This window comes from Octopus bimaculoides, chromosome 27, assembly GCF_046866305.1.
Source record: "Octopus bimaculoides isolate indiv1 chromosome 27, ASM4686630v1, whole genome shotgun sequence".
NCBI classification, from domain to species: Eukaryota; Metazoa; Mollusca; class Cephalopoda; order Octopoda; family Octopodidae; genus Octopus; species Octopus bimaculoides.
In genome coordinates this window covers 7,155,433-7,175,432 of record NC_142954.1, presented here as the reverse complement: position 1 = coordinate 7,175,432, position 20,000 = coordinate 7,155,433, and the positions used below count along the sequence as shown (strand labels likewise).

General features: G+C 37.5%; 4 protein-coding genes across 4 annotated transcripts in view; all 4 read left to right on the top strand.

Annotated features, from left to right (window-relative positions):
- The window catches only part of LOC149130827 (uncharacterized), a 2,941-nt gene extending 2,032 nt beyond the window's left edge, over positions 1 to 909 (top strand). The window contains exons 6-8 of the mRNA XM_089343181.1: positions 8 to 70; positions 322 to 500; positions 692 to 909. Coding sequence (XP_089199307.1) covers positions 8 to 70; positions 322 to 500 — 242 coding nt within the window. The 3' untranslated portion in view covers positions 692 to 909. The remainder of the gene's footprint in view (positions 1 to 7; positions 71 to 321; positions 501 to 691) is intronic.
- A 2,508-nt stretch (positions 910 to 3,417) lies between these two features.
- Positions 3,418 to 6,686, top strand: LOC149130826 (uncharacterized). Its single transcript, XM_089343142.1, has 7 exons — positions 3,418 to 4,007; positions 4,679 to 4,726; positions 5,214 to 5,261; positions 5,437 to 5,499; positions 5,870 to 5,932; positions 6,192 to 6,370; positions 6,558 to 6,686. The coding sequence occupies exons 1-6, from the start codon at positions 3,809 to 3,811 to the stop codon at positions 6,368 to 6,370; spliced, it is 600 nt and encodes a 199-aa protein (XP_089199268.1). The 5' UTR covers positions 3,418 to 3,808; the 3' UTR covers positions 6,558 to 6,686.
- A 3,224-nt stretch (positions 6,687 to 9,910) lies between these two features.
- LOC149130825 (uncharacterized) lies at positions 9,911 to 13,537 on the top strand. The gene is made up of 7 exons (XM_089343141.1): positions 9,911 to 10,256; positions 10,948 to 10,995; positions 11,483 to 11,530; positions 11,710 to 11,772; positions 12,133 to 12,195; positions 12,455 to 12,631; positions 12,819 to 13,537. The coding sequence occupies exons 1-6, from the start codon at positions 10,058 to 10,060 to the stop codon at positions 12,622 to 12,624; spliced, it is 591 nt and encodes a 196-aa protein (XP_089199267.1). The 5' UTR covers positions 9,911 to 10,057; the 3' UTR covers positions 12,625 to 12,631; positions 12,819 to 13,537.
- Positions 13,538 to 16,004: 2,467 nt separating this feature from the next.
- On the top strand, positions 16,005 to 19,369 carry LOC149130824 (uncharacterized). Its single transcript, XM_089343140.1, has 7 exons — positions 16,005 to 16,402; positions 17,094 to 17,141; positions 17,629 to 17,676; positions 17,856 to 17,918; positions 18,305 to 18,367; positions 18,611 to 18,789; positions 19,064 to 19,369. Exons 1-6 carry the CDS (start codon positions 16,204 to 16,206, stop codon positions 18,784 to 18,786), a joined length of 597 nt encoding a protein of 198 aa, XP_089199266.1. The 5' UTR covers positions 16,005 to 16,203; the 3' UTR covers positions 18,787 to 18,789; positions 19,064 to 19,369.
- The last annotated feature ends 631 nt before the right edge of the window (positions 19,370 to 20,000 follow it).

The window sequence follows — 20,000 nt, the reverse complement described above, 5'->3', positions numbered from 1 at the left end:
CTTGCAGAATCCTCCTCTGCAGAGACCAGTTCTTATGAACCTCATCTTGCCATCCTACCTTTCACCGGAAGTAAGTCATACTCTGTAGCATTTCTAATTTTTCATTAAACATTTTAGCAGATTCTATTGTCCTAAATAATTTCTAGTGGATTATACACACACACACACACAAACACACACACATCGATAGGTCAGTGAAATATAAACAACCCATGCATAATTACTTTTCTCAATATGAATATTCCATGTTTGATTTCCGTCCGTTTCTCTTGTTTATGTCAAATTATATTCATTGAGTTTTGTTTTTCGGTCAATTTGCAGCTCGTTTTTCCGATGCCGAAGAAATACCCCGTGGTCCGTATTATGAACCTCTTGTACTGACTGATATTTTCTTTGAAAACCACTCGGTGTACGTTCATCTTGCCGAATTCTTCGCGTTTGCTTTGAATGGTAACATAGTCTTGAATGTTGCCATGTATATAAATATAGATGAACAATAGGTAAGCAATGAGTTAAAATACTTTGACAAATTATTATATTTTCACCTCATCTACACTCATCAATCACTTATTCATACATTCATACGTACACACACACACACACACACACACACACACACACACACACACATGCACTCAAATACACACATACATACACACATACTCATAATTTCTCCGTTTTCTTTTTCTAGAAATGAGAAGGCACATCAGCATGACGACATTAGAACAGACAAAGAAAAATGCCATATCTCAATTGACCAAAGAATTTACACAACATCATATCGATTCTGAGAATACACCAACTCTAAACTATATCGATACACAACATCATATCGATTCTGAGAATACACCAACTCTAAACTATATCGATACACAACATCATATCGATTCTGAGAATACACCAACTCTAAACTATATCGATACACAACATCATATCGATTCTGAGAATACACCAACTCTAAACTATATCGATACACAACATCATATCGATTCTGAGAATACACCAACTCTAAACTATATCGATACACAACATCATATCGATTCTGAGAATACACCAACTCTAAACTATATCGATACACAACATCATATCGATTCTGAGATTACACCAACTCTAAACTATATCGATACACAACATCATATCGATTCTGAGAATACACCAACTCTAAACTATATCGATAACCAACATCATATCGATTCTGAGAATACACCAACTCTAAACTATATCGAACCCGCGCCGAGTCGGCCGGCGTTGGGCGCCAATTATGCAGAACCTCACCTTTTTTTATAAAAGTAATAAGACATTTCGTAAATCAAAAAAAGGTGTTGGCATGAAATGATCCTGAGAATAAATATTTACAGGTTAAAACATATGTAACATCATTCATTATAAATAAAATAAATTAAAATAATTTTCGTTCGAACTTCATTCATTTTTTTTTGTGTTGATTCTTGGTGGTTTTAGAATTACAATAACTTACGTACATACATACATACATACAGTTATGTCTCAAGCTACTGCTATCTAGCACCTTAGGATGATCGCGACTCAACCGCGACACGACGGCTACTCACCTCTTTCTCTATTTTGGCACTACGGCCACTACACAGAGGGTGGACACTACAAGGACAGACAAAACAATACAACACGTGGGGTACAAACAACGAATGATGAATGAAATGAATTACTTACAATGAGGTGATGAAATGGCTTACGAGTACCCCAAAACTCGCAGTTTCATTTAACAGTTCTCCTATACAGTTTATGATCATTTTTTCTTTCTTCAGAAATTGTAAGTGGCCACAGCTCCTCTGCCGTTACTACACTTGGCAGGGTGCCGTAGCCCACGTATATTCCGCTTGTTTGAAACTTGTCCGGGTGCATCTTTTGCAGTCTCTGCATCACATGTGCTTCCACCAATATAGCTTTCTGTTTTTCTTCAAACGTTTCAAGGTCCAGTTTAAGTTTTACTAATCCTTCCATGTCTCAGCTACCTCTATTTATATGTCTTGGGCGATCCTACTTCTTCGCTTGGGGGCGTCGACACAACACATACATACATACATGCATACATACATACATACATATTATCAACCGGTACAAGCAAGCTCTCAATATGGTCAGTAGCACACCCCACTGGTTAGATCTGACTGAGACAAAATTGATCCCCAAATGCATAACCACCCACATGGCATAAAACCACCGGCCAATTGCATTCCAGAACTTAATGTAGAAAATATATACAGCAAGTTTAAACCTCTTCATCCAAGATTATTGTGAAAATCACATCGATTCTAAAAATACACCGTCGCTAAAGTATATTGAACCTACGCAGAGTTGACCGGCGTTTGGCTCCAAGGATGCAAATTGATAGGCAGACAGATAATGAAACAGAGAGGGAGAGACAGAGAGGGAGAGACACAGTGAGACAGATAGACAGACAAACAATAACCGAGAAAGAGAAAGAGAGAGAGAGAGAGAGAGAGAGAGAGAGAGAGAGAGAGACAGACAGACAGACAGACAGACAGACAGACAGAAAGATAGACAGACAGACAAGGAAAGACAGAAGGTGAGACATATAGACAGACTGACAGACAGACAGATAGATAGACAGAGCGACAGACAGACAGACAGACAGATAGACAGACAGGGAAGGAAAGAGAGAGGGAGAAACAGACAGGCAAACAGATAAACAGATAGACAGACGGACAAGGAAAGCGAGAGAGACAGACAGACAGCGTAACAGACAGACACATAGACAGACAGAAGATGAGAGGGACAGACAGACAGACAGATAGGCAGACAGATAGATAGGCAGATAGTCAAGAAACAAAAATGAGAGACAGACAGACAGACAGACACACACACACACACACACACACAGATAAAGAAACGGTGCGAGAGGGGGTGAAAGAAAGAGAGAGAGTAATAGAGAGAGAAAGAAAGAGGGTAAAAGTAAGGGAGAGAGATACGTAGATAGATAGATAGATAGATAGATAGATAGATAGATAGATAGATAGATAGATAGATAGATGAATATAGATAGATAGATAGATAGATAGATAGATAGATATGTATGTATGTATGTATGTATATATGAAGGTAGACAGACAGACAGACAGACAGACAGACAGACAGACAGACAGACAGACAGACAGACGTATAGATAGATACACAGATAGATGCACACTCATACAAAAACAAAATTCAGAATACAAATTTATTTCAAAACTAAAACAAAACATGAATGTATAGATGTGGTAGAATATATTGAGCATATACGCATGGGGAAAATGTAAGAACGATCTTGTCCCCTACTATGTGTGTGTTTGTATGTGTGTGTATGTGCGCTTTTTATGTGTATGTCTACATGTATATGTGACTTTTATTTTGTAATAAATTCATTCAATGTTTCCCATGTAGTTAAGGTATTAAAGTGAAATTTTGAATTTATTTCAAATTTTGGAACCAGGGATGAGTTATACCAAACCCCACGACTTGACTGCTACGTCCTGTTATCGAAAAGAAAGGACGATTGACCAAGTTGGCCTCGACGGGATTTGAACACACAATTTAATGTTACTATGTATTTCGTTATCCATTTGCGCCATCTTGGCGCTTTTTTGATTTTAAACCGTTGAATTTAATTATGACGTCATAATCAGAAAGGGAGAGAAACGAGAAAATTTCTTTACAAAATTCCTTTGCGATTTATCCAGCTTGTTTAACGATAACTTCTTGTACGTTACTCTTGCGATTCATTCATTTGCGTTAATAAATTTACTAATTATTATATTCTATTTGTTGAAAAATGACAGCTAATGTAGCAGAGCAGGGTTTCCTCGCACGTCTGCGTGCAGGAGCCAGGAGAATAATTGAAGCTATATGCCCGTGTTTAAAGAAACCAAAAACAGATGAAAATGCACCAGATGGCAACGTAGAGATTTCCTCGGTGACAGCAACATCAGAGAGATCCGATCTGAATCGATGTGCTACCACAGATATAGAGGGTAAGTTCAGATGAAAACACTTTCAAATTTTATGTAGCACATATTCATTTTAAGGGAGATAGTTCTATAGTTCTATCTTCTCTTTACATACAGCTATCTACATATGTATGCATGTATGTATGTATGTACGTCCGTATGTATGTATGTATGTATGTATGTATGTATGTATGTATATAAATCCATGTAAAGTAGCAAAATCGTTATCAAATCGAGCGAAAGAGCCGGAAGATATGCCCGTAAGTATTTCTTCCGGCTCTTTGTGTCCTGTGTTCACATACCGTCCAAGTAACCTTTGCCGTTCATCACTTCCGGTTCCATACGACCATATGCATTCCTTGCACTGGCATTGATGTTATCGACTTGTTTTCCTCGTCCAAAATTCCTCGTCTTCATCCATACCATGGAGCGGCATTCCGTTCAGTGTAAAATATTGTCATTTCCAACCTTACACCCAATGGAAACAGTGAAGTATTTGCGTATCTATGTATATACGACAGTCCGCCAGCGTAGACTTTGCTTTTCATCCTTTTCAGATCGATAAAATAAGAACCTGTTGGACTCTTGGGTTGATGCAATCGACTTAGAACCTCATCCGAAGTTAATGCTTTGTACGAAAATGTCAGACTAATGAAGGCATGCCTATTATATTTCTCTTATTTTCACATCAACAGATGCAGCTTCCGAGCATTCTGAATTATCTGATGAAACATATATAAGATGTAAGATATAAACGAATTCCTTTTCTCATTTTTCATTATTATAATTACCAAGTTTATTCCATTAATACATACGTATGTATTAATGGATGGATGGATGAAAGGAAGGAGAGATGGACAAACAAATGGCACACGCATAATACAGAGTCCACTTTGGAATTCTACTTTCATCCTTGAAGAATGTCCGTTTCGGGATATGTGAATGAGAGAGTGTGTTCATTTATAGATTTGGAATTGTCTCCATTATTATTTTAGCGTCGAGCTAGCAGAATCTTTACTACTTCCAAGAAAACATGCTTAACAGCCCGTCGTACTATTCTGACTTCTCGGTTCAGTTACCGCCAAAGACGACTCCGCCTTTCATACCTTCCAGGGTCGATGAAACAAATAGCAGTTCAACACTAGGATAGATGTAATCGATTGTCGCCCGCACCGAAAACCTCTTGTAGTAGGATCGCTTATTATTATATTCCCTTTTTGTCCTTTTCAGACCGTTCCGACGGTTCTTCAGACGATTGTGGCCAAGCATGTTATGAAGGTAAGTTGCAATTAACGTCGTTTCTAATGTTTTAATTAAAAGCCTAACCATTCAGAGCATTGTAATATACCTATTCATCTATTGCACACTCACACACACACACACGTACACACACACAATACTGTATATTCGTATATATTGGTAGGTTAACAATTATTACTTCTTCCCTTTTCAGACATGTTTTCTGCAGCAGCGACTGTCCATAGTCCTGTGATGTTTGAGCGAGAACATTCTGACGGTAAATTATGATAAATATCAATTTCAAGTTTTTAATTAACACACCAAATTACATTCATGTTGCTAATTGTCATTTTATACACACACACACACACACACACACACACACACAAACACACACACACACACACACACACACACACACACACACACACATATATATATATATACATACATAGATACATAGGTACCTATATACCTGTATCTATGTACATATTTTTCCCTGCATGTATACACGCATGCCTCTATGTATGTATGCATGTATGTATGTATGTATATCCATGTACGCTTGCAATTATATTGTTATGTATACCCATGAAATTCATACAGGAATGCTTTTATGTATATATATTTTGCTTTATTTCTTGCAGAATCCTCCTCTGCAGAAACCAGTTCTTATGAACCTCATCTTGCCATCCTACCTTTCACCGGAAGTAAGTCATACTCTGTAGCATTTCTAATTTTTCATTAAACATTTTAGCAGATTCTATTGTCCTAAATAATTTCTAGTGGATTATACACACACACACACACAAACACACACACACACACACATCGATAGGTCAGTGAAATATAAACAACCCATGCATAATTACTTTTCTCAATATGAATATTCCATGTTTGATTTCCGTCCGTTTCTCTTGTTTATGTCAAATTATATTCATTGAGTTTTGTTTTTCGGTCAATTTGCAGCTCGTTTTTCCGATGCCGAAGAAATACCCCGTGGTCCGTATTATGAACCTCTTGTACTGACTGATATTTTCTTTGAAAACCACTCGGCATACGTTCATCTTGCCGAATTCTTCGTGTTTGCTTTGAATGGTAACATAGTCTTGAATGTTGCCATGTATATAAATATAGATGAACAATAGGTAAGCAATGAGTTAAAATACTTTGACAAATTATTATATTTTCACCTCATCTACACTCATCAATCATTTATTCATACATTCATACGTACACACACACACACTCACACACACACACACACACACACATGCACTCAAATACACACATACATACACACATACTCATAATTTCTCCGTTTTCTTTTTCCAGAAATGAGAAGGCACATCAGCATGACGACATTAGAACAGACAAAGAAAAATGCCATATCTCAATTGACCAAAGAATTTACACATCATCATATCGATTCTGAGAATACACCAACTCTAAACTATATCGATACACAACATCATATCGATTCTGAGAATACACCAACTCTAAACTATATCGATACACAACATCATATCGATTCTGAGAATACACCAACTCTAAACTATATCGATACACAACATCATATCGATTCTGAGAATACACCAACTCTAAACTATATCGATACACAACATCATATCGATTCTGAGAATACACCAACTCTAAACTATATCGATACACAACATCATATCGATTCTGAGAATACACCAACTCTAAACTATATCGATACACAACATCATATCGATTCTGAGAATACACCAACTCTAAACTATATCGATACACAACATCATATCGATTCTGAGAATACACCAACTCTAAACTATATCGATACACAACATCATATCGATTCTGAGAATACACCAACTCTAAACTATATCGAACCCGCGCCGAGTCGGCCGGCGTTGGGCGCCAATTATGCAGAACCTCACCTTTTTTTATAAAAGTAATAAGACATTTCGTAAATCAAAAAAAGGTGTTGGCATGAAATGATCCTGAGAATAAATATTTACAGGTTAAAACATATGTAACATCATTCATTATAAATAAAATAAATTAAAATAATTTTCGTTCGAACTTCATTCATTTTTTTTGTGTTGATTCTTGGTGGTTTTAGAATTACAATAACTTACGTACATACATACATACATACAGTTATGTCTCAAGCTACTGCTATCTAGCACCTTAGGATGATCGCGACTCAACCGCGACACGACGGCTACTCACCTCTTTCTCTATTTTGGCACTACGGCCACTACACAGAGGGCGGACACTACAAGGACAGACAAAACAATACAACACGTGGGGTACAAACAACGAATGATGAATGAAATGAATTACTTACAATGAGGTGATGAAATGGCTTACGAGTACCCCAAAACTCGCAGTTTCATTTAACAGTTCTCCTATACAGTTTATGATCATTTTTTCTTTCTTCAGAAATTGTAAGTGGCCACAGCTCCTCTGCCGTTACTACACTTGGCAGGGTGCCGTAGCCCACGTATATTCCGCTTGTTTGAAACTTGTCCGGGTGCATCTTTTGCAGTCTCTGCATCACATGTGCTTCCACCAATATAGCTTTCTGTTTTTCTTCAAACGTTTCAAGGTCCAGTTTAAGTCTTACTAATCCTTCCATGTCTCAGCTACCTCTATTTATATGTCTTGGGCGATCCTACTTCTTCGCTTGGGGGCGTCGACACAACACATACATACATACATGCATACATACATACATACATATTATCAACCGGTACAAGCAAGCTCTCAATATGGTCAGTAGCACACCCCACTGGTTAGATCTGACTGAGACAAAATTGATCCCCAAATGCATAACCACCCACATGGCATAAAACCACCGGCCAATTGCATTCCAGAACTTAATGTAGAAAATATATACAGCAAGTTTAAACCTCTTCATCCAAGATTATTGTGAAAATCACATCGATTCTAAAAATACACCGTCGCTAAAGTATATTGAACCTACGCAGAGTTGACCGGCGTTTGGCTCCAAGGATGCAAATTGATAGGCAGACAGATAATGAAACAGAGAGGGAGAGACAGAGAGGGAGAGACACAGTGAGACAGATAGACAGACAAACAATAACCGAGAAAGAGAAAGAGAGAGAGAGAGAGAGAGAGAGAGAGAGAGAGAGACAGACAGACAGACAGAGAGACAGAGAGACAGACAGACAGAGAGAAAGAGAAAGAGAGAGAGAGAAAGAGAGAGAAATAGAGAGAAAGAGAGAGACAGACAGACAGACAGACAGACAGACAGAAAGATAGACAGACAGACAAGGAAAGACAGAAGGTGAGACATATAGACAGACTGACAGAGAGACAGATAGACAGACAATGACAGAGACAGAAGGAGCGACAGACAGACAGCCAGATAGACAGACAGAGCGACAGACAGACAGACAGACAGATAGACAGACAGGGAAGGAAAGAGAGAGGGAGAAACAGACAGGCAAACAGATAAACAGATAGACAGACGGACAAGGAAAGCGAGAGAGACAGACAGACAGCGTAACAGACAGACACATAGACAGACAGAAGATGAGAGAGGGACAGACAGACAGACAGATAGGCAGACAATGACGGAGACAGAAGGAGCGACAGACAGACAGCCAGATAGACAGACAGAGCGACAGACAGACAGACAGACAGATAGACAGACAGGGAAGGAAAGAGAGAGGGAGAAACAGACAGGCAAACAGATAAACAGATAGACAGACGGACAAGGAAAGCGAGAGAGACAGACAGACAGCGTAACAGACAGACACATAGACAGACAGAAGATGAGAGAGGGACAGACAGACAGACAGATAGGCAGACAGATAGATAAGCAGATAGTCAAGAAACAAAAATGAGAGACAGACAGACAGACAGACACACACGCACACACACACACACACACACAGATAAAGAAACGGTGCGAGAGAGGGTGAAAGAAAGAGAGAGAGTAATAGAGAGAGAAAGAAAGAGGGTAAAAGTAAGGGAGAGAGATACGTAGATAGATAGATACATAGATAGATAGATAGATAGATAGATAGATAGATAGATGAATATAGATAGATAGATAGATAGATAGATAGATATGTATGTATGTATGTATGTATGTATATATGAAGGTAGACAGACAGACAGACAGACAGACAGACAGACAGACAGACAGACAGACAGACAGACAGACAGACAGACAGACAGACGTATAGATAGATGCACACTCATACAAAAACAAAATTCAGAATACAAATTTATTTCAAAACTAAAACAAAACATGAATGGATAGATGTGGTAGAATATATTGAGCATATACGCATGGGGAAAATGTAAGAACGATCTTGTCCCCTACTATGTGTGTGTTTGTATGTGTGTGTATGTGCGCTTTTTATGTGTATGTCTATATGTATATGTGACTTTTATTTTGTAATAAATTCATTCAATGTTTCCCATGTAGTTAAGGTATTAAAGTGAAATTTTGAATTTATTTCAAATTTTGGAACCAGGGATGAGTTATACCAAACCCCACGACTTGACTGGTACGTCCTGTTATCGAAAAGAAAGGACGATTGACCAAGTTGGCCTCGACGGGATTTGAACACACAATTTAATGTTACTATGTATTTCGTTATCCATTTGCGCCATCTTGGCGCTTTTTTGATTTTAAACCGTTGAATTTAATTATGACGTCATAATCAGAAAGGGAGAGAAATGAGAAAATTTCTTTACAAAATTCCTTTGCGATTTATCCAGCTTGTTTAACGATAACTTCTTGTACGTTACTCTTGCGATTCATTCATTTGCGTTAATAAATTTACTAATTATTATATTCTATTTGTTGAAAAATGACAGCTAATGTAGCAGAGCAGGGTTTCCTCGCACGTCTGCGTGCAGGAGCCAGGAGAATAATTGAAGCTATATGCCCGTGTTTAAAGAAACCAAAAACAGATGAAAATGCACCAGATGACAACATAGAGATTTCCTCGGTGACAGCAACATCAGAGAGATCCGATCTGAATCGATGTGCTACCACAGATATAGAGGGTAAGTTCAGATGAAAACACTTTCAAATTTTATGTAGCACATATTCATTTTAAGGGAGATAGTTCTATAGTTCTATCTTCTCTTTACATACAGCTATCTACATATGTATGCATGTATGTATGTATGTATGTACGTCCGTATGTATGTATGTATGTACGTCCGTATGTATGTATGTATGTATGTATGTATGTATATAAATCCATGTAAAGTAGCAAAATCGTTATCAAATCGAGCGAAAGAGCCGGAAGATATGCCCGTAAGTATTTCTTCCAGCTCTTTGTGTCCTGTGTTCACATACCGTCCAAGTAACCTTTGCCGTTCATCACTTCCGGTTCCATACGACCATATGCATTCCTTGCACTGGCATTGATGTTATCGACTTGTTTTCCTCGTCCAAAATTCCTCGTCTTCATCCATACCATGGAGCGGCATTCCGTTCAGTGTAAAATATTGTCATTTCCAACCTTACACCCAATGGAAACAGTGAAGTATTTGCGTATCTATGTATATACGACAGTCCGCCAGCGTAGACTTTGCTTTTCATCCTTTTCAGATCGATAAAATAAGAACCTGTTGGACTCTTGGGTTGATGCAATCGACTTAGAACCTCATCCGAAGTTAATGCTTTGTACGAAAATGTCAGACTAATGAAGGCATGCCTATTATATTTCTCTTATTTTCACATCAACAGATGCAGCTTCCGAGCATTCTGAATTATCTGATGAAACATATATAAGATGTAAGATATAAACGAATTCCTTTTCTCATTTTTCATTATTATAATTACCAAGTTTATTCCATTAATACATACGTATGTATTAATGGATGGATGGATGAAGGGAAGGAGAGATGGACAAACGAATGGCACACGCATAATACAGAGTCCACTTTGGAATTCTACTTTCATCCTTGAAGAATGTCCGTTTCGGGATATGTGAATGAGAGAGTGTGTTCATTTATAGATTTGGAATTTTCTCCATTATTATTTTACCGTCGAGCTAGCAGAATCTTTACTACTTCCAAGAAAACATGCTTAACAGCCCGTCGTACTATTCTGACTTCTCGGTTCAGTTACCGCCAAAGACGACTCCGCCTTTCATACCTTCCAGGGTCGATGAAACAAATAGCAGTTCAACACTAGGATAGATGTAATCGATTGTCGCCCGCACCGAAAACCTCTTGTAGTAGGATCGCTTATTATTATATTCCCTTTTTGTCCTTTTCAGACCGTTCCGACGGTTCTTCAGACGATTGTGGCCAAGCATGTTATGAAGGTAAGTTGCAATTAACGTCGTTTCTAATGTTTTAATTAAAAGCCTAACCATTCAGAGCATTGTAATATACCTATTCATCTATTGCACACTCACACACACACACACGTACACACACACACACAATACTGTATATTCGTATATATTGGTAGGTTAACAATTATTACTTCTTCCTTTTTCAGACATGTTTTCTGCAGCAGCGACTGTCCATAGTCCTGTGATGTTTGAGCGAGAACATTCTGACGGTAAATTATGATAAATATCAATTTCAAGTTTTTAATTAACACACCAAATTACATTCATGTTGCTAATTGTCATTTTATACACACACACACACACACACACACACACAGAGACACACACAAAGACACACACACACACACACACACACATATATATATATACATACATAGATACATAGGTACCTATATACCTGTATCTATGTACATATTTTTCCCTGCATGTATACACGCATGCCTCTATGTATGTATGCATGTATGTATGTATGTATATCCATGTACGCTTGCAATTATATTGTTATGTATACCCCTGAAATTCATACAGGAATGCTTTTATGTATATATATTTTGCTTTATTTCTTGCAGAATCCTCCTCTGCAGAGACCAGTTCTTATGAACCTCATCTTGCCATCCTACCTTTCACCGGAAGTAAGTCATACTCTGTAGCATTTCTAATTTTTCATTAAACATTTTAGCAGATTCTATTGTCCTAAATAATTTCTAGTGGATTATACACACACACACACACAAACACACACACACACACACATCGATAGGTCAGTGAAATATAAACAACCCATGCATAATTACTTTTCTCAATATGAATATTCCATGTTTGATTTCCGTCCGTTTCTCTTGTTTATGTCAAATTATATTCATTGAGTTTTGTTTTTCGGTCAATTTGCAGCTCGTTTTTCCGATGCCGAAGAAATACCCCGTGGTCCGTATTATGAACCTCTTGTACTGACTGATATTTTCTTTGAAAACCACTCGGCATACGTTCATCTTGCCGAATTCTTCGTGTTTGCTTTGAATGGTAACAGTCTTGAATGTTGCCATGTATATAAATATAGATGAACAATAGGTAAGCAATGAGTTAAAATACTTTGACAAATTATTATATTTTCACCTCATCTACACTCATCAATCATTTATTCATACATTCATACGTACACACACACACACTCACACACACACACACACACACACACATGCACTCAAATACACACATACATACACACACTCATAATTTCTCCGTTTTCTTTTTCCAGAAATGAGAAGGCACATCAGCACGACGACATTAGAACAGACAAAGAAAAATGCCATATCTCAATTGACCAAAGAATCTACACAACATCATATTGATTCTGAGAATACACCAACTCTAAACTATATCGATACACAACATCATATCGATTCTGAGAATACACCAACTCTAAACTATATCGATACACAACATCATATCGATTCTGAGAATACACCAACTCTAAACTATATCGATACACAACATCATATCGATTCTGAGAATACACCGACTCTAAACTATATCGATACACAACATCATATCGATTCTGAGAATACACCGACTCTAAACTATATCGATACACAACATCATATCGATTCTGAGAATACACCGACTCTAAACTATATCGATACACAACATCATATCGATTCTGAGAATACACCAACTCTAAACTATATCGATACACAACATCATATCGATTCTGAGAATACACCAACTCTAAACTATATCGATACACAACATCATATCGATTCTGAGAATACACCAACTCTAAACTATATCGATACACAACATCATATCGATTCTGAGAAAACACCAACTCTAAACTATATCGAACCCGCGCCGAGTCGGCCGGCGTTGGGCGCCAATGATGCAGAACCTCACCTTTTTTTATAAAAGTTATAAGACATTTCGTAAATCAAAAAAAGGTGTTGGCATGAAATGGTCCTGAGAATAAATATTTACAGGTTAAAACATATGTAACATCATTCATTATAAATAAAATAAATTAAAATAATTTTCGTTCGAACTTCATTCATTTTTTTGTGTTGATTCTTGGTGGTTTTAGAATTACAATAACTTACGTACATACATACATACATACAGTTATGTCTCAAGCTACTGCTATCTAGCACCTTAGGATGATCGCGACTCAACCGCGACACGACGGCTACTCAACTCTTTCTCTATTTTCGCACTACGGCCACTACACAGAGGGTGGACACTACAAGGACAGACAAAACAATACAACACGTGGGGTACAAACAACGAATGATGAATGAAATGAATTACTTACAATGAGGTGATGAAATGGCTTACGAGTCCCCCAAAACTCGCAGTTTCATTTAACAGTTCTCCTATACAGTTTATGATCATTTTTTTTCTTCAGCAAATGTAAATGGCCGCAGCTCCTCTGCCGTTACTACACTTGGCAGGGTGCCGTAGCCCACGTATATTCCGCTTGTTTGAAACTTGTCCGGCAGTCTCTGCATCACATGTGCTTCCACCAATATAGCTTTCTGTTTTTCTTCAAACGTTTCAAGGTCCAGTTTAAATCTTACTAATCCTTCCATGTCTAAGCTACCTCTATTTATATGTCTTGGGCGATCCTACTTCTTCGCTTGGGGGCGTCGACACAACACATACATACATACATGCATACATACATACATATTATCAACCGGTACAAGCAAGCTCTCAATACGGACAGTAGCACACACCACGGGTTAGATCTGGCTGAGACAAAATTGATCCCCAAATGCATAACCACCCACATAGCATAAAACCACCGGCCAATTGCATTCCAGAACTTAATGTAGAAAATATATACAGCAAGTTTAAACCTCTTCATCCAAGATTATTGTGAAAATCACATCGATTCTAAAAATACACAGTCGCTAAAATATATTGAACCTACGCAGAGTTGACCGTCGTTTGGCTCCAAGGATGCAAAATGAAAGGCAGACAGACAATGAAACAGAGAGGGAGAGACAGAGAGGGAGAGACACAGTCAGACAGATAGACAGATAAACAATAACCGAGAAAGAGTGAGAGAGAGAGAGAGAGAGACAGACAGACAGCCAGACAGACAGACAGACAGAGAGAAAGAGAAAAAGAGAGAGAGAAGTGAGTGAGAGAAAGAGAGAGAGAGACAGACAGACAGACAGACAGACAGTCAGACAGACAGAAAGATAGACAGACAGACAAGGAAAGACAGAAGGTGAGACATATAGACAGACTGACAGACTGACAGATAGACAAACAATCACAGAGACAGACAGACAGAAAGATAGACAGACAGACAGACAGACAGAAGGATAGACAGACAGACAAGGAAAGACAGAAGGTGAGACATATAGACAGACTGACAGACTGACAGATAGACAGACAGCGAAGGAGAGAGAGAGGGAGAGACAGACAGGCATACAGATAAACAGATAGACAGACGGACAAGGAAAGCGAGAGGGACAGACAGACAGACAGCGTAACAGACAGACACATAGACAGACAGAAGATGAGAGAGGGACAGACAGACAGACAGATAGGCAGACAGATAGATAGGCAGATAGTCAAGAAACAAAAAGGGAGAGACAGACAGACAGACACACACACACACACACACACACACAGATAAAGAAACGGTGCGAGAGAGGGTGAAAGAAAGAGAGAGAGTAATAGAGAGAGAAAGAAAGAGGGTAAAAGTAAGGGAGAGAGATACGTAGATAGGTAGATAGATAGATAGATAGATAGATAGATACATAGATAGATAGATAGATGAATATAGATAGATAGATAGATAGATAGATATGTATGTATGTATGTATGTACGTATGTATGTATGTATGTATGTATATATGAAATAGACAGACAGACAGACAGACAGACAGACAGACAGACAGACAGACAGACAGACAGACAGACAGACAGACAGACGTATAGATAGATACACAGATAGATGCACACTCATACAAAAACGAAATTCAGCATACAAATTTATTTCAAAACTAAAACATGAATGGATAGATGTGGTAGAATTCAGAATACAAATTTATTTCAAAACTAAAACATGAATGGATAGATGTGGTAGAATATATTGAGCATATACGCATGGGGAAAATGTAAGAACGATCTTGTCCCCTACTATGTGTGTGTTTGTATGTGTGTATATGTGCGCCTTTTATGTGTATGTCTATATGTATATGTGACTTTTATTTTTTAATAAATTCATTCAATGTTTCCCATGTAGTCAAGGTATTAAAGTGAAATTTTGAATTTATTTCAAATTTTGGAACCAGGGATGAGTTATACCAAACCCCACGACTTGACTGGTACGTCCTGTTATCGAAAAGAAAGGACGATTGACCAAGTTGGCCTCGACGGGATTTGAACACACAATTTAATGTTACTATGTATTTCGTTATCCATTTGCGCCATCTTGGCGCCTTTTTGATTTTAAACCGTTGAATTTAATTATGACGTCATAATCAGAAAGGGAGAGAAACGAGAAAATTTCTTTACAAAATTCCTTTGCGATTTATCCAGCTTGTTTAACGATAACTTCTTGTACGTTACTCTTGCGATTCATTCGTTTGCGTTAATAAATTTACTAATTATTATATTTTATTTGTTGAAAAATGACAGCTAATGTAGCAGAGCAGGGTTTCCTCGCACGTCTGCGTGCAGGAGCCAGGAGAATAATTGAAGCTATATGCCCGTGTTTAAAGAAACCAAAAACAGATGAAAATGCACCAGATGACAACGTAGAGATTTCCTCGGTGACAGCAACATCAGAGAGATCCGATCTGAATCGATGTGCTACCACAGATATAGAGGGTAAGTTCAGATGAAAACACTTTCAAATTTTATGTAGCACATATTCATTTTAAGGGAGATAGCTCTATATATGTATCTTCTCTTTACATACAGCTATCTACATATGTATGCATGTATGTATGTATGTATGTACGTCCGTATGTATGTATGTATGTACGTCCGTATGTATGTATGTATGTATGTATGTATGTATATAAATCCATGTAAAGTAGCAAAATCGTTACCAAATCGTGCGAAAGAGCCGGAAGATATGCTCGTAAGCATTTCTTCCGGCTCTTTGTGTCCTGTGTTCACATACCGTCCAAGTAAACTTTGCCGTTCATCACTTCCGGTTCCATACGACCATATGCATTCCTTGCACTGGCATTGATGTTATCGACTTGTTTTCCTCGTCCAAAATTCCTCGTCTTCATCCATACCATGGAGCGGCATTCCGTTCAGTGTAAAATATTGTCATTTCCAACCTTACACCCAATGGAAACAGTGAAGTATTTGCGTATCTATGTATATACGACAGTCCGCCAGCGTAGACTTTGCTTTTCATCCTTTTCAGATCGATAAAATAAGAACCTGTTGGACTCTTGGGTTGATGCAATCGACTTAGAACCTCATCCGAAGTTAATGCTTTGTACGAAAATGTCAGACTAATGAAGGCATGCCTATTATATTTCTCTTATTTTCACATCAACAGATGCAGCTTCCGAGCATTCTGAATTATCTGATGAAACATATATAAGATGTAAGATATAAACGAATTCCTTTTCTCATTTTTCATTATTATAATTACCAAGTTTATTCCATTAATACATACGTATGTATTAATGGATGGATGGATGAAGGGAAGGAGAGATGGACAAACGAATGGCACACGCATAATACAGAGTCCACTTTGGAATTCTACTTTCATCCTTGAAGAATGTCCGTTTCGGGATATGTGAATGAGAGAGTGTGTTCATTTATAGATTTGGAATTGTCTCCATTATTATTTTACCGTCGAGCTAGCAGAATCTTTACTACTTCCAAGAAAACATGCTTAACAGCCCGTCGTACTATTCTGACTTCTCGGTTCAGTTACCGCCAAAGACGACTCCGCCTTTCATACCTTCCAGGGTCGATGAAACAAATAGCAGTTCAACACTAGGATAGATGTAATCGATTGTCGCCCGCACCGAAAACCTCTTGTAGTAGGATCGCTTATTATTATATTCCCTTTTTGTCCTTTTCAGACCGTTCCGACGGTTCTTCAGACGATTGTGGCCAAGCATGTTATGAAGGTAAGTTGCAATTAACGTCGTTTCTAATGTTTTAATTAAAAGCCTAATCTTTTATAGCATTATAACATACCTATTCATCTATTGCACACTCACACACACACACACGTACACACACACACACAATACTGTATATTCGTATATATTGGTAGGTTAACAATTATTATTTCTTCCTTTTTCAGACTTGTTTTCTGCAGCAGCGACTGTCCATAGTCCTGGGATGTTTGAGCGAGAACATTCTGACGGTAAATTATGATAAATATCAATTTCAAGTTTTTAATTAACACACCAAATTACATTCATGTTGCTAATTGTCATTTTATACACACACACACACACACACACACACAGAGACACACACAAAGACACACACACACACACACACATATATATATATACATACATAGATACACAGGTACCTATATACCTGTATCTATGTACATATTTTTCCCTGCATGTATGCATGAATGCATGTATACACGCATGCCTCTATGTATGTATGCATGTATGTATGCATGTATGTATGTATATATGTATATCAATGTACGTTTGCAAGTATATTGTTATGTATACCCCTGAAATTCATACAGGAATGCTTTATATATATAATTTTTTGCTTTATTTCTTGCAGAATCCTCCTCTGCAGAGACCAGTTCTTATGAACCTCATCTTGCCATCCTACCTTTCACCGGAAGTAAGTCATACTCTAGCATTTCTAATTTTTCATTAAACATTTTAGGAGATTCTATTGTCCTAAATAATTTCTAGTGGATTATACACACACACACACACACACACATCGATAGCTCAGTGAAACATTAACAACCCATGCATAATTACTTTTCTCAATATGAATATTCCATGTTTGATTTGTGTCCGTTTCTCTTGTTTATGTCAAATTATATTCATTGAGTTTTGTTTTTCGGTCAATTTGCAGCTCGTTTTTCCGATGCCGAAGAAATTCCCCGTGGTCCGTATTATGAACCTCTTGTACTGACTGATATTTTCTTTGAAAACCACTCGGTATACGTTCATCTCGCCGAATTCTTCGTGTTTGCTTTGAATGGTAACATAATCTTGAATGTTGCCATGTATATAAATATAGATGAATAATAGGTAAGCAATGAGTTAAATACTTTGATAAATTATTTAACTGTTCTGCGCCTTATTTTAACTGATTTGCGACATCGATTACTTATTTATGCATACATACCTACACAAACACATAATTGTAATGTCTCACATTGACAGGATAATTTTATTTAAAGCATTTTTTATTTAGATGAGTATATGTATTTATTATTGGTTTTATTAAAGTGATTGATGTTTGAGTTGAGGTAGCTAAAACACACACACACATATATATAATTTCTCCATTTTCTTTTTCCAGACAATTGAAGACACATGACCACGTGGCATTGAAATAGACAAAGAAAAGTGCCGTATCTCAATACACCAAAGAATTTAAACAACATTCTAACGATTCTGAGAATACAACAACTCTAAAGCATAAAGAACCCGCGCCGCGTTAGCGTTGGGTGCCCAAGTATGCAGAACCCCACCTTATTTTGTTAAAGTTGAAAAACACATTTCGTAAATCCAAAAAGGTGATGGTGTGAAATGATCCTGCGAAAAAATGTTAATAAATACAATTATCTGTAACATCCTTCATTTTGAATAAAATAAATTAAAATGATATTTGTTTGGACTTCATTTTTTTTGTTTTGATTTTCGCTGATAGAATGATGATAATATTTGTAATGGGCGTCGAGCTGGCAGAAACGTTAGCAAACCGGGCGAAATGCTTAGTGGTATTTCGTCTGCCGTTACGTTCTGAGTTCAAATTCCGCCGAGGTCGACTTTGCCTTTCATCCTTTCGCGGTCGATTAAATAAGTACCAGTTAAGCACTAGGGGTCGATATAATCGACTTAGTCCCTTTGTCTGTCCTTGCTTGTCCCCTCTATGTTTAACCTCCTGTGGGCAATAAAGAAATAGATAATATTTGTAATGAAAACTTCATTGTGAACAGAAATTGAAATACAGTTTTGATATAATGTCTATCAATTGTTTGTTTGTGTTCGAGGATTTGTATCTCTGGGCGTGGGTCCTGGTTGAGCATGCTCCTTTCGGAAGACAAACAAACGTATGCTCATTGAGGTAGAACAATCGTTAATTTTAGCTTTCGCATAATAGATAAATTAGGAGTAAACACCGGCTGGACTGGTAATGTCATTCAACTTATCTTGGCTTCGGCGCACCTTAAGAATACAGGATGGTTTCAAATCAAGCAGCTTCACAGAATATAGCAGTATACTGCTATATAGGT